At 40.9% G+C, this 15,670-nt stretch overlaps 1 protein-coding gene across 1 annotated transcript in view; it reads left to right on the top strand.

The window, feature by feature from the left end:
- Positions 1 to 909: 909 nt before the first annotated feature.
- The window catches only part of IPCEF1 (interaction protein for cytohesin exchange factors 1), a gene marked incomplete at its 5' end in the record, with an annotated part of 19,738 nt that continues 4,977 nt past the window's right edge, over positions 910 to 15,670 (top strand). The window contains 2 exons of the mRNA XM_010291151.1: positions 910 to 998; positions 6,398 to 6,764. Coding sequence (XP_010289453.1) covers positions 910 to 998; positions 6,398 to 6,764 — 456 coding nt within the window. The remainder of the gene's footprint in view (positions 999 to 6,397; positions 6,765 to 15,670) is intronic.

Here is a 15,670-nt window from a genome sequence, read left to right as displayed (position 1 = left end):
GCTGGAGCGCGCTGGGAGATTTAGCAGAGGGAAGTGATCTTGCCCAATGGTTACAGCCGGGCCCTGGGAATAGGAACTCGCAACTTACTGCCTCCCCTTTTCTGTGTCTCGCTTTATCAATGATTTTCACTTCATTTAATCCACTTTTTAAAAGCATCTGAGAAAATGCTTCCACCTGCTACACAGGTAGTTGAAAGAAATAACAACATGACTGGCTCTCTGCCACATGTCAAGGGATATTGAGGCTCTACCAGCTTGCTTTCTATTAAAAAAAAAAAAAAATGGGTGGTGTATAGCCCTAGAGTACTGTGTTTACTTTTAGTAGTAGCTCTGCACAAGTACTGCCATGCTGCATGGTGTGCCGACCTGAGCTCCGTCTGCTGGCAGAAGACTCTCATGAGGCTGCTCTATGGTTTCCACAGCACCATGCGAGCAATCTCTTTTCTCCAAAATTGCAGCCACAACACCGATGCCTGTTGCTAGCTCCAGGAAAACTTACCGGTTATAGATACTAAGGGACAGCATCTGCTACTTGCAACAGGTCTCCCTAGCTTATACTACAAATGATGCAGCCTTTTTTTTTAAAGCCCGCAAAGGAAGGAAAAAAACCCCAAACCACCCCAAACCTATTTGTGATGCTATCTAGAGCAGTGACATCTAGTGTTTCCTGACATAGCAATATTAGCAAATTTTTTGCTTTAAAAAAACAAAAGAAAGAATGTTGCCATGAAGTAGCGTAGCATTACCACAAGTGGGTTTATATTCACTGTAGGAGACACTGACTTGTTACAGAGCGGTCCTCAGCCCAAAACATCCTACCTGCTGATCTTTGTTTGCCACAGTGTTGTGAGGAATAAATGAGTGTTGACATAACACTTTGTTTTTGCTCATTTTCCATGTCTGCCTCAGAATGCTACAGCGAAAGTGAACATGATGATCCAGAAATAACAGACACACCACCTCCCCCCTACGCGGTCCAGCCGCCACCTCCTCCTTCGGTAAGTGTTACAGCAAGGAGCTTGTTTCTTGTTGCTAGCAAGTTGGGACAAAACTTTCTTGAGGTGCTGGACCTTTGAGATATAAGCTGGAACGACGTCTGGAAATGCTCATCCTGTGTGCCTGTGAGGATGCCCGGAGGCAGAGCACGCAGCTATTGCAGCCTGTGCCGCCGGGAGCCTCGCGCTGTAAAAAACCAGCCCCTTCAGACGGAGGCATATCTACCTTGCTGGAGAAAGGAAAGTGTCACTCTACCTCATACACATGCTGTGTCCTTTCTTCACAAGGTCTTTAACTCATTGCCGTAACCTAGTTTTTCACACTATTCTTTTTTTTTTTTTAATCAGTCCCAAATCTTCTTTCTTTTTGTGACCCTGGTACCATCATCCAACAGATTTGTATTTATCCGAGTGAGCTGTTCTTAAGGCTGCTGTATTTGAAGCTGCTTTTGTGGCAGTGAAGAGAACTAAAGGGGAAGAGGCCTCTTCTTATGTTGATAAAATCAGTCATTTTCTGAAAAATAGATTATAAAAAAAGAAAATAGGCATCCTCCCCAAATCTATGCTATTTTTCTCTCTCTCTATAGAGCATTGCCCAGAATATTCCTTTCTGCCTCGCTTAATTTCATAAATTAGAATAAGCACTCTGTACCCTCACATGTCTAATCAAATTGACTTGCCTAATTATTAGCCACTTATCACCCTATTAATCTTGTTTCTATATTGTTACTTTTCCCCGTGATCTCACCTCCCCTTACATGTGCTTTAAGACACGAGATTTACCTAATTCTGTGTTTAGAAATGAGTAGTCCTGTTTGGGCTGGTAATGCAGCTGAAAATAGGAATCCCAAGTTTGAGCCTTTCCCTTCCCTAGCTGTGAATTAAAATCGAGGGGTGTGCAGTAAAACCCGGGGTACTAAACCATCTCATTGCAGCTCACGGAAGGGAAGGGTCTGCTGCCTCCTTGGTGTGGTACGGGTTCCTGTGCGGCGTGCTGAGATGACTCCCAGTGGCTGGGATGGGCACAGAGGCAGGGAAGTGGGAGCAAAATTGAAAAGCATAGATGAGCTGGAGAAGCTTGCCTGGTCGCAGGCAATAATAAAAGGAGATGTCATGCACGGGGTTGCCCGTCTGGCAATCTTTAATTGGCTCGTGTAAAGCTGGGAGCGTACGTCACGCTGTCACCCACTTGCCCCCTTCTGTTTCAGTCAGAGAAGCCAATTTCAGCCAGAGAAGCCAGTCTTCTCTTCCTCTCCTGACACAGTTGTGTAGCGTTAATCACTGTAAACCAACCCACCTGGCACGCGGGGTTGCGTGGTCTTCACCGCTGTGTAAAACATGATTGTTTATTGCCTGCATTAACGGGAAGTTAAATGTGTCCGAGTGGCTATAAATGTTGGAGAAAATAGGAACCTTGGCAATACGTCTCCAAGAGTTATTCTGGGCTGAGGGCCGATAATGAAGCGTCTTGAATTTTATACCTCAGTGGCTTGCCTTTAAGAGGCTGTAGATGTCTTTTCCGTCTGCTCACCTCTGAGTGGATGCCTGCATTTTTCCAGATGATGAGTTTTAAACAGGTGCTGTTTTTTAGTTTTCTGTTTTTCTGGCTTCCTGCTGCTTGTCAGTCTGGTGCTGCAGAGGCGATCTCCAGTTGTCTCCTTCCCGTATGGTCTTCTGGAGTGCTGGCCTCCACGTTCTGGCAGGGGACGCGTGGGCGGGAGGCAATGGTGCAGGTGCCGAGGGGTCCTGCTTCCTCAGCCTTTCCCTTAAAGGTTATCTTCCCTCCAGCCTCTACCTCTCTCAGTTGATTTCCCTTCTCCTCATCCCCAGCTTAAACTCCCTTCCCCGATGGGCAAAGTTTAGTGTCTCCTGAGCAAAGTTGTCATCTTTTCACCCAAGAAGTGGCTACTGAAAGAAGCTGCCCTGTGCCTGCCCTATGCTCAGCTTGCTGGTGTGGTGGGTAGGGAGCAGTTAGGTACCAACAGAGCTGTGTTTGACTGCAAGGCAGTTGTCTTTTAAATACCGAATTTAATGCCCCTCCCACTTCTGGACAATTACTGGAGCAAGAAAACGCCTGGAAGGATTGGGAAAGCACAGCTTTCACTGGGAAGTCCGTTCGAGGCATGGAGCTCTTGGTTGTTTCAGGAAAGGCTGGTTAAACATTGCTTGCTGCCTGTTCATTCACTGCAGAGTTTTTGAACCGAGATATGAGGTCCCAAACATGGGATGGATTTGGGTGGATAGTCTCTGGGTACACCACTTTTGGAAGGCCTACTTGAATCTTTTTAGATTGCTACTGGAAGAGACGCTTACCCTGGAGATCCATCCCAGCATCAAGAATGCCACAGGCATTGACTGGTGTTAATTTCTTTTTATTACTTTCATCTTTTTTTGAAGTTGCACTTCTTTCTCCTGAGTGTAAAGGGATTTTGCTAAATAGGAATTAGGAGCTAATTGATTTTTGGAAAATCAAACCAATGCTGTCTTAAGCAGAAAGGCCTCCCAACTTCTTGAGATCAACTCCAGACTAAAAACCATTAGTCTGGAAACTAACAGCCACTCAGATGCAGGCTCTGTTATGTGTTAGAGCAGTAAACATTTTGCTGTATTTCTAGCACAGAGTTTTCACTTGCTGTACTGTTCTCTGCTGACTCAAACCGTTTTCAGACCTGAAAAAGAGAAGAGCAGCGATCATAAGCTTTCTATATTTATGCATGCTTTTGGGTACTATGGATGAAAAAAAACAAGTGAGGAAGAAGTAAATTTTAACATCTGTAGGACAAAAGTTAAACTCACCATCTGCATTAATTTCTGCACATGTGAATGGATTTACAGTTAAAAACCAGCAGCTATGTTGAGACAATAGATTGCAGCAGTCCCAAAAGAGCAGTTGAGGTGTTTCATGGCGATAATTTTTCTCTAAAAAATGCCCAGAGACTCATTGATCTCCAGTGGAATCCTTATGATCTGCTGGCTCAAGCATCTGCTTTTTAAAATGTCCCCAAATGGAGATTTATTATTATATGCATGATTTCCAAACTTCCAAAGGAACCACTCAAGTAAGCCAGGTAAACATTTGTCATGCCAAAGAAAAAAACCAAACACAACACACATGTACAGAAAGAGAAAGACATTCTGGCAGTCATCTTTATTCTCACTCACATTTTTTTATTTAACACATAATAAAAATGATAACAAAAATATATTCCACTCAGTGAGGCACAATGGCACTTTCTTTTACATGGACAAATGCCAGCAAAATAGAGGTGAGGTCTACCATCTTCCCTTCCTGTCTTTAGACAATCGAAATTAGACTACCCACACCATGTGAGAAAGAGCTTTTACTGGTTGGTTGTTCTGCTTGGCTGTGCAAATCTTCAACAATTTGTCTTTGCGATAGCTCTTAGATGAAATGCTTCAGGTCAGCTGTGTTCCCAAGGGTGTTTTTATCACTCATACATGTAGTTTATGACAGCATCTCCTTGTCCTTTGCTTTAGGGTGCATTTGTGAAGGTTTCCTTTTTAAAAACAAAAATGCACCTGAAACACAATGTTGTACTTCCTGTAATAGGAATATAAATTTAGCCTGGTCCCACAGTGTTTGGGACAGTCTTGGAGGAATGGCTTTGAAAATTTACAAAAGTGAAGAAAGTGCTACAAACAAATGGTGACCCACAATCTGATAACGGTCCTCCTCATCTTCTGAATTAGTAGCTATGTGATACAGCTAGATCAGAAGCACAGGAAAGCAAATCTACTTTGCTTTTTTTAATGTAAAAGGGAAGTAATATACATTACAGCAACGCTGAATTGCAGAAGTTTATCATAATAAAAAAAAAATTGTCATTCTTGGTTCGATTTATATGAATACATCTTATCTCTAGTTTAGTAGGTTATTGATAAGTATTCCAGGCTAGTCTTTTTATTGTGTTTGCAGCTTATCTGGGTGTCCCTAGAAACACCTTCTCGGTAATATTAAATACTTAATATTAATACTTTAATACTTTAAAAACTTAAAGTTTAATTATAATCTGTTTTAATCCTTACACAGATCTAGTCTACATACGTATTGAGAACATAAACTTGCCAGATTGTGGTCCACCAAGTCTGGTATTCTGATTCTGGCATTGGCCGGTAGCAGATGATTTGCAGGAGTAAATTTCTGCAGTAGCAGATACAAGAAATCTGGCTTTCATATCGTGATGATCTCACCAGGATTTCTGGTAGTTTTTTCTAAGAGCTTCACTATAAGGCTTTGTCTTCCCTTGTCTTCCATTATTTCATTTATTACTGTCAATTAATCCTCTTCTGGGTATTTGTATGTATATTTGTGTGTTTGTGTATATATTGTGCATTTGACACTCTTGCCTCATCTTTTCAGTGGTGTTTGGTGCCACAACTTTCTTGTGTGAGTTACTTTTAGCGATGAGATAATGCAATACAACCAATGTAAATGCCTACTGTGGACAAACACCTAGGCATCTACTCCCTTGTCTGGGAAGCTAAATACTTTTAAAAACTTTATTCTTTCTCTCAACCTTTCTTTACGTGGAATTGTGCATTTATCATAATCTCTCTCATTCATCTCCTAGCTCCTAATGATGACTGTTAGATGTCTCGGAGCCCTCTCTGGATGTATGAACTCTTGTTGAGGCAGGGTGACAAGTATGGCATGGAGGGTCCTAGGATATCTTAATGATTTCCAATGTGTCTCTAGTGCAGATTTATGTGCTGAAGGATGAATCTTAGCAGGTGAATGAGCAGCACAAATCTTGTACTACTCCCCTTTTCCTGCCCTTTGCCCCATGGCTGTCTGCTTTTTCTTTCCACCGTTAACTTGTCATCATATCACCTGTCAGCCGCCTTGCCTTGGTGAATGATTAGTCCCTTAGAAGGACCAGGTAAGATGGCTTTGTGTGCTGAAAAGGTCAAAGTACTTCTGTGCTTGGGCCCATTTCTGTCTATCCATTGTTATGGTAGTGATGGATCTATTGAATTCTTCAAGACAACTTCATGTTCAATGGCTAATTCAGGGTTTCTTTTCTACACTCTTTATTAGACCAATAAAGTGAAGGCAAAATAAAGAGTGGACATAAGTGTGAGACCTAGCGTGGAAGACTACATACATTCAACACAATATTTTTTCTTGGTCTTTTTTTTCTAGACCTTGTCAGGTTTTTATCTGTTTTATCTCTGGCTTCATTCTGGCTTGGTTTCTGAAGTTACTGCTCTGTAGGAAATTGGGTGCCATACCTCAGGATTGTTTGGATGGATAATTAATCAGATTACATCAATTTTTGGTCAGTTAGCACTTGAGCTGCATATCTATAACATGTAGAACCTAGGAACAGAAATAATTTTTCTTTTTTCTTTCTTTTCTTCCCTTTGTTTCTGGAAAACAGGATCAGCAGAAGTCCTCCTTCACCTCGACTCTGTCAAGTGAAGCATCTTGTTCTCTCTCCTCTCCTGAAAGCACTTTCAACTCCCAAGAGTTGTCTTCTTCCTTGACATCCAAAGGGGTTTATTCTGAGAGGCAGTCCTGGCTTGACCTAGTTAACAGCTCTGCCACAGAAGAGGGTGATCAGCCTTTAACTTTCTGCATACAGATTCACTCGGATGAGCCGCCAGAAGTAGACTGTGGAGAAGCAGCAGAAAGCCAGGACGCCTGGCTTTCCAAACCCAGCGGTGGATCCGAAAACTCTTTTTTAGGTCCGGATACATATTGTCTAGCTGTACCAGATGCAACGGGCCAGAGATCACTAGCCAAAGGTGAGCTAATGAGAGAGGAGATTTTTGTTTGCAGAGTTATACAATGTGGGAATTCAGGGCTTTTCCTCGACTTCCTTTCCCCTTCCTTCCTTTATGTTCTTCACTGAAGAGTTTTCCAGTGGCACGTCATCTACAGCAAACGTTTGGTTTATTGCACATTAAATATATAATCTAGTATCTAATTGGTAAGTACCTTTACAACTTTTCTTAAATTTTACCTATACGTTAAGATCATAGCCTCTGTATAAAACCCTAACATAGACATTTTTTTATTAGCTTGCTTTATTTCAATACAGTTGTCTTTTATTAGTTAGGATTAAATAAAAATTTTAAGAAAGTGTGTCACAGAGCTGATAGCTTAAGCAAAATGGCATATGTAGGAAGTGGTGAACATGGATTTAGGTCAATCCCATTTTAAAAATAAAAACAGTTGCGTTTACTTCTAGTATGTATTCCCTATTTGTTTCATTGAGCTTCATTGTAATCAAGGAGAAACAACTGCAGTCCTGAATCAGAAAGTCCATTAAGACTCTATTTTGTTTAAGCAAATGGGTATCTATGCAGGTATACTCCTACCAAAATGTACTGCTAAATTAAAAAGGTGGCACAGTTCCAGAATTTGGTCATTGTAACTGTTAATAACTCTCCTGTCTTAGTGGGGCAATGTCTCTTGCCTTTTGAGCAAAGTTTCTTCTTTCTGCATTAAAAGCAGTTGAAGCATAAGAGGCGTTTCTTGCATTAAACATGCTGAAATGAGAAGATACTCAACATGCTGCCTAGAGAGGTAATACATAAGGAAGCAATAATGTTCTTGTGCATCAGCCCTACTCATGATTCAAAATCCTTGTAAAGATTTTCAGAGATTACTTTGTTGTTGGAAGAGCAGTGTTGTCTCAGTGCACTGCAAAACAATGGTGCACCCAAAAGCTCAGGCTGAAGGAAATGCAAAGGTGGAAAGAAACAGTGCTGAACTCGTTGGGAACTAAGGGTATTTCTCTGTAGAAGAACTTAGCACTGAGTGAAAAATGATAGTATAAGGCCCATAAGTTACATTGTCAATCTCCCAATGGTTTTACAAATACGACAAACTAAAGGCGTGCTAACTGTTAATATGTTTTATTCCTTTTACAACCAAAAAAAAAAAAAAAAAAAAATTAAGTACAGATTTTACCAAAAGTGAAAATTGGCTTAGGGGTGGACTTGGCAATGTTAGGTTTACGGTTGGACTCGATGATCTTAAAGGTCTTTTCCAACCTAAATGATTCTGTGATTAATTTCAGAGTGTTTTGCACTCAGCTTCATTATCCATCTTCTAGAATGCTCTCCTAGAGAGTTCTGTAGCAGTGAAGATCAGTAAGAATTAAAAGTGAGAGCAAGCATATGTAGTATTTCTCTATGGTGGAAAAGAGTGGATGTTCTGAGAGAGTTCCCAATGAATCCAATTCCCATAAGCTCTGGCATTGCAAGTAGTGAAACGACTGAGCCTGGCAGAAATAGGGTCCCTAATGGAAATGTCATAAAGACGTAGTAAACTCATTGTCTTCTGTAATTTGAACTTCTGGGTTAAACTTGACCAAGTAATGCCTTTGGGAAACATTATTAGGTACATTCTGGTGGATTGCTGAAGTGTAGGCCATATACAGTATGGTGGCTTATAGATCCCATTGAGCAAGGTTCAGTGGTTGCTCTTCAGAAATCTAAACTTTTGCTTAGAACATGTTATTCTGGTACCGTCAGTAATCCTGCAGTAATGCACAGGTTAATGCTTTCCATCATAACCTTAGGAGTGACAAGTTCTTTTATGGATGGTCATAGAATTGGCATGACACGTTCATAATAATTTAAAGCAGTTTGATAGGCTTAGTAATACTTACATTTTAATCCCATTTTTATTAGTAAATCGACGCACATTTTGGTATGTTCCTGCCATTTGCAAGGTGGTTTAATATTCCCAATAATATTCCTGGGGAAATGAATTCTTCCATTGCCCACTGCTTAGCTGATGACCAACCCTGGTCACAGAACACTTCCATTCTAACCACACCAGTGATGCTGATGGAATTCCAGAAATAGATAATTCCAATGAGTCAGTCACTATGGAAACTGTATAACCTTACTAGTTACTGTCTGCATCAGAACTCATTGTTGAGCAACTGAGATGTAAGCCATACATGCATTTTTCTTTTCTTTATCAGCCTGCATAGTATGGGGAGGGGATGGAGAGTGTTGGCCTGTGGGATTGGTTCCCCTCCCCCCCACCCCCTGTGATGCCCACTGAAAAAAACAAATGAAATAATTTGCAAGGAGATTAGTTAAGCTACTTCAGTTTGAGAATGAGGCGGAAAAAAGGATTAACGTAAAATAGCAATTCATTTCCGAAAGAAAGTTATCAAAAAGGATGCAATTCTGGGTCTGTGGCTTAACCCCCAAGAATTTCTTCCTCCAGCTAGTTGATAAGGATGTGCACAAATACTGTGAGATGAATTCAAATTGTGAGGTAAAAGCTAGCTGCAAAACCTCATGATTTACAGTAACTAGAAAGAACATCATTGTTATCTGATGTGAAACAAGAATGCATATCTCTGATTTGCTACTGAAGTCCATGTTATTTGCTTTATAATGCTTCTGAATAGTGCATTTCTGATGGCTCATCCTGTTTCAGAGTAATGGGACTGAGTCCAGAAGGAGACAGGTCCATCTTGCATCAACATCTGTCCTGAAAGCACGTCCTGTATGCATAAGCCAGCCTTGCTGTTATCAGAACATTTATGTGATCTTTGAACCCGCTGCCCACAGAGCCTTCATGTGTGTCCATACTCTCTCCTTCTCCTTGTGAGGATAAAAAAAACCTGTTTTTTTTTTTTATTACCAAAACTCCGCTTTGTTGCCACATTCTGCTTAGTAAAGCCCCATGAGGAATTACTGGTTGCAGCTGATGATAGCAGCCTAGAGCTGAGGTGAAAGTTTTCAAGAACTGAAGAGCACTTTTGTCGGCAAAAGTCAGAAACAGAGGCCAGCGTCAGAAAAGTTGGTACCTAGCAGGAAGAAATGGCAGCTATGGCTTGTGGGAAGAGCTTATCATGAAAATACAAATATAGTTAAGAAACCTCAGTGATGAGTTAAACAATGAAAGAAAAGTTTCTCAGAGAAAAATGGATGAATCTCTGTAAGAGAAACAACAGATTCAACTACATTATCATGGATTATTTTTTTCAACAAAAATTACTTAAAGAACTATTCTAAGCGACTGTAAGTGTCTGGTGCAAGGAGATGTACCATATGATATTTTTAATGACCTTTCCAGCCACTCTTAGTGGTGTTATGTCCATTCTCAGATAAAAGAAAGGTACAAAAAGGAGAGTTTAACAGTCTTCTCTTTTGAAAGGAGATCAGCATTAGTTTTCCATTTAGTTTGTGGGAATATTTAATACTTCTGTGTTGCAGCTTGCTACATGCACAGTGACAAAAGATTCAAAGCTGCCTGTGACACAGAGAAACTGGAAGGTAAACAAGAAATTGAGGTTGAGAATACAAACAACTATCTGACTACGTGCTCTGTATCCAGAAGCTGGCCTTGCCCTGTCCGGGATGGCTAGACATGCTCTGCAGCCAAACTCCATCCTTTACATTTCTTCTGGCAACCACTGGAACAAAAAGTATCTGACTATGACCCACCACCATCATCATCAAAAACTTTGATAACAAAAAGAAGCTGCACAAACTGAGAGGTTACTATAAGAGAACAGGAATGTGTGTATTTATTTAGGGATCTACTATAGCAATAACATCCTTCTTCCTTGCATTTTCTGAGGGTTTTATGTGGACACGTGAAGTTAATGCGTCTTGGCAAGGAATTCTTATGGTACCACCTCTGGTTTATTTATTTTACCTTAGCTCACAGTAGCTGGCATAAGATCTGGTATGTGCCAATATTTTGAAAAACCTGGAAAGCTTTTTCAAATACTACTTGAATTTTATCTGGTTTGGTTCTGTGGAAAGGAGTTGGTTAAATAGGAGCTGGATGCAGTCAATTCCTTCTTCTTTCAGGATTGACATCCTCTTCCCCTCTGGAGTCTGCTTCTGCCAGTAATAGCCAGAACAGATCCTCTGGTGTGCTCTGGCCCCTTTGTTCCTTCTGCAAAAGTTACAGAAAATGGCTAGATCATGCCTGAGACTAGACAAGAAGTATGCCTATGGTGAGAGCAACCGTGTAGAGAAACAACTGTGTTTGAATGATTATTTTGCTTCTCATCAAAAAGGCTTTAGAAATCAGTGAAAACTATGATGTTACGGTATTCTGAACTCTCTGAAAAAGAGGTACTTACTGTGTTGTTTCCAGTTCAGTCACAGTTTGTTAAAATGCCATCCATCACTGCTGAGTCTTGACTGTTGTGGTCAAGAGCATCTAATTGTTGGTGGTAACATACTTTTCCTGTTATTTTCTCCCACTCTCTCCTACCTTTAGTTCTGCATTTGCCAGTGAGGAGTTTGCCTAAGCTATGTCCTCCTAATCCAAATATTTCCTGTCTTTTCTATTCTGTAGTTCTGTGGAAAATGTGAATTCTCAAGTTATCCTCATATTCCCATTGAAAAGTGTACTACCACTATGGAGAATGAATGGGTGGGGGGTAGGTAAGGGGAAAAGCGGTTTATGATTTTTTTTTTTTTCCTTTCATCTCCCCAGCCTGTGACTATATGTTTTCCCATTGGCATCAAAAGCTTTGGCAGAATCAGAAACAGAAGTGTCGGCACAGCTACAAGAAGCTCATAAGAGTAACAATGACAGAAGAAGCAGATTTTTTTTTTTCCTGGGATTAATACACAGTCAGAGAGCTGTGAGATCTCAGTTAGAGGATGGGAGAACAAGTATTTACATTTCAGCTTAGATTTAGTAAGATATGTTCTGTTGGAGGTGGTTTTCGATGCAAAATGCTCCTGCTGCCAAACATTACCAATTTCTGTATCTTTACCTCTGGGAAACAATCAGCTTGATTTCTCACAGCTGCTCTTAGAAAAGTTCTGGATAATTTCACTTTTGTAGGCTTAAAGAGCATTAAAGCTGAGATTTCAGGCAGGCTCCTGTATTGCTGCTGCAGGGTGGGGAGTCTCAATACCTTAATGTCTCCCACCTGTGGCAAGCTGGCTGACAGGACGGTGGGAGCTGAAAATTGAGAGGGTGAAGAGCTGGCATGTTGAACCTCTGGCAGCTTGCTCTTGTCTATGATATCTCCTGTTAGTTAGAGGGAAATTCCAGATAAATGGCATCAAGCCACAAAATTGTGTTTTACTTCTCCTGAAACAGAATTTGTCAGAAGTCTTGACTTGCCTGAAATATTACTTTATTTTCCTCAACCCAAGCTAGAAGGTCTCTTTCTCTTGAATGTTAAAATATCTCAGGGCAGGACTTCCCTTTTCCTCAGGTCAGCACTGGTTCTTTTCCACTTTCCCCACTGTGGATTCTGACAAAGTTAAGAGCCATACAGTACTACAGAATTTTTCCAGAAGTGCTATGAAGCTTTAGCAGGCTGCAAGGCTTGTGAGTGAAGGGCATGGTGCAGGATCCCAGGAGGACTGATCTTTCCAGCGGCATCACTCCGCAGAATTGCTTATAGTTAATACCGCCAAGGGAAGGGAAAAGTGCACAGTGCACGTGCTCCCCTGTGTGCACGTACATGCTCATAAATAGACACAATATGTAATATCCTTCCACTGTTGCCATTTGTTTTTTACCACTAATCCTTGACTAGGTTCTGAGAGAAAAATGAATGTATTTTATCTTTAAAATAGGATGAGATAAAGAAGTGCTGTAGTAGCATTGCAGTTTCCTAACTTGTACGCCTGAGACAAAGTGCTTAGCTCAAAAAGTACTGGTGGAAGAGATAACTTGAAATATTATATTCTGAAGTAAGTTTGAATGTGCCTGATGTTAGCTGTGTGACCCGGCTGGAAAGACTCACTCCAGAGCAGTGCTAGTGGGGCCCAACCTGCCTATGTTATTAAGAATTTTTGCCAGCGGAATATATCCATCATTATAAACCTTCAGAGGTTAACAAAGCTCAGAGTAGGGGTGGCACATTTATCTCTGAGAGACTGACACAGACAATCTGTTCATTTTTACACGAAGTAAAATGAGTTTTACTGAGCTTGTGTACTATGCGCTTTTGGCATAAATACTTACTTTGTGATGGAAAGCAAATATTTTGTAACTATTCAGTAGTATGGTCTAGACAGCCCAGGTTTCATAGGAGGAATCCAAATCACTGAAGCCTTAAAATACAGAACTGGTGAATATCTGTGCTTCTGTTAGAGACTTGCTTATCTTCAGGTCAGTGCTGTGACTCCAGGTGCAAGGGAATTAAGCAATACCAAGTTCTGGGAAAATGTGCTGTGAATGTTTGAATCTGGAGGAATAGCCCAGTCTGTGCTTAAAGCCTTGAGTCACGTTGCTTTATCTCTATTATCCAACCTTAACTGGATGTTTTGCACGGGAAAACAAGAAAGCAAACTATAGGTAGCGCTTTCTTAATTTAATTTCGTGGCTTGTCAAACACCATAATGCACCATTGTGTGAGCGAGGAGAATTATGCTTTCTTATCACCGGCAAATTTATTGGTCTTGTTAATTGATTGCTAGACATAATGCCTCTCCCCCTCCTCCATTACCTCTCCCCCTTCAGATTTACAGCATCAGTCTAGTGTGTTCAGTGGCAGCTTCAAGCCTGCAACGCATGGGCTTTTGCTTTCTGACCTTGGCTCAGGGGAACTCAAGATATTGAAGGTAAAAGTCCAGACAGGTATCAGACAGTCTGGCCTCAATTTATAGAGGTTTATTGGCAGACATACTCTTTTGTCAATAGCAACAGTACCTGCTTCTATACAAAAGCACAACATTAAGATAATGTTTTGTTATTTTTTTAGCTGTTGTAGGAGAAGTTCATTGCTCATCAGTGCAGACAAAGATGGAGACAAAAGTACTAAATGAGTCATACCTGACTCTACACAGCCTGTAGGTTTCACTCACCCTTGTTTTCCAACTGTTTCCTAAAATCCCGTTTAGCTGCTTCACTGTCACTCCCTTCATCCTCTCAATGTGAAGAATCTGGCACATTCCTTTCCCTCTGAAATTACCTGACCCTGATCAATCCTTTTGGGGGTGGGAGTGGTGGAAGAATAAGAAATTGGAGAGGAGTTTAAGGTTGCAATCTGGAAAGAATACAGGAGCTGAGTGCACGTTGCTGATCATGTGCATTGTCCAGGAGCCTTGTGTTGGGCTTTTCTGATCTCAGCTCCCTCTTTTTTTTTTGGCACTGAGTGCTTCTGTCGTCCTTGCCTTCATCCACAAATGCGTGGAAGATATCAGAGTACTTAGCATGGAAGAAGAGTGTTCAGTGAGGGTGTTTTCTCATGCTGGTTGCTTTGTAACCCTTTTAGGACACAAAGGAGGATCATGAGTTAGCCTCAAAAAATATCTGGAGCAGGGACTTCAAGTCCTCTATGGTTTGCCTATTTTTTAAAATTCCTGGACAGGATCAGTGCAATTTTTTTTCTTCTTATATACTCTTTCTTGGATATCTGATAAAGGGCAATTTATCTCTGAGAGTGGTACTGTGTACAGCCCAGATGGGTGATGTCTACAGCGGAGCTGAGCCGGTCCTGGGCGGGAGCTGGCTAAATGAAACAAACAGCTGCTTCATCCCAAGAAAGTAGTCAGGAAGCTAGTTATAATTACGAGCCTCATGGCATAAGCCAACAGTTTGCAGGAAATACTACTGCCGTGTATTATTCCTTACACTTGCATTTTTTTCTATTTCCCGCAGCTTGTTAAATATACAACAGTTCTCCTTTTCCTCCCCCAGTATTGTACCAATGTTGGAAGCTATATTTAGTTCTTGTCAAGTTACAGCAGGCTTTTTATAATCACGAAGTAGTGAAAAAAAGGCCAGCAACATAATGAAGGCAAATATTTGTAGCATATCACAAACTTTTCTTGTAACCTAAATATTTAGAAAGAACAAGGGTGTAGGAGGATGCTGTACTTTTTAACACATGGAAAAGATAAGGAGCAGCCTCCGAAGTGTGCTGACATGTTGGAGAAGTCTTTTTGCTGCAGCATGAGTGAGCAAAAGGACTTCTTCCTTTTGTTCAGAAAATGTTTGCTGACTGAAGATGATTTATAAAAGTAAATGTTTAACGTTTAATTAAAAGAAAAAATGCCCAGCCAGTTCAACTGGCACATGGAGGACTGTGGGTGAGAAGGACCACCACCACCGTCCCCAATGAAATAAAAATGAATGTTATCCCAGTAGATCTTGAGGGACTCACTAGCACCCTGAAAACACCAATAACTAAGTTTTACCTTTAGCAAACACTGAAGTGGAAAAGCTTCCAGTGTGGACTGAGGGACAAGAAGCGAGTTGCGCAGTCTGTTGCTGAAAACGGCCTCTGCCAAAACGCCCTGATATATGCCTGGTACATTTTTAGTTTCTGACTGCTGTTCATTTTTAAGTTGGTTTACTTTGGAAAAAAAAAAATCTTTGCTTCAATTTTTGTCTCGTTTTATGCTATTTCATTTGCAACTGCTAGCTTTTGCTTTCATGACCTCTCTGTCATGGAGGATGGTGCTGCAGCTTGGGAGCCATCAGAATAATTAAGGTGGAGATAATCAAGGCTTTGTTGTGAGGCACCACAAACAAATTCTGTGCTGCAATCTCTGAAACTCCCCAACAGTTTCTGCTTTAATCTGTTTTCTAGGGATCTTCTTTTGGAGCCCCTGAAATGTTCCTACATTTAATTTCATTTCTCAATTTTTTCAAACTCTGGTTTCAGTACTTAGCAAAGCCTGGTGATGAATAGGTACACCAAATAGGATTTGACCTGTGAGTTTCCAGGTAGAAAAGTAATTCCTTG

The sequence above is a fragment of the Phaethon lepturus genome, unplaced genomic scaffold, assembly GCF_000687285.1.
Source record: "Phaethon lepturus isolate BGI_N335 unplaced genomic scaffold, ASM68728v1 scaffold977, whole genome shotgun sequence".
NCBI lineage: Eukaryota > Metazoa > Chordata > Aves > Phaethontiformes > Phaethontidae > Phaethon > Phaethon lepturus.
The sequence above is the reverse complement of the archived record's forward strand: the minus strand, read 5'-3'. Positions and strand labels throughout refer to the sequence as shown.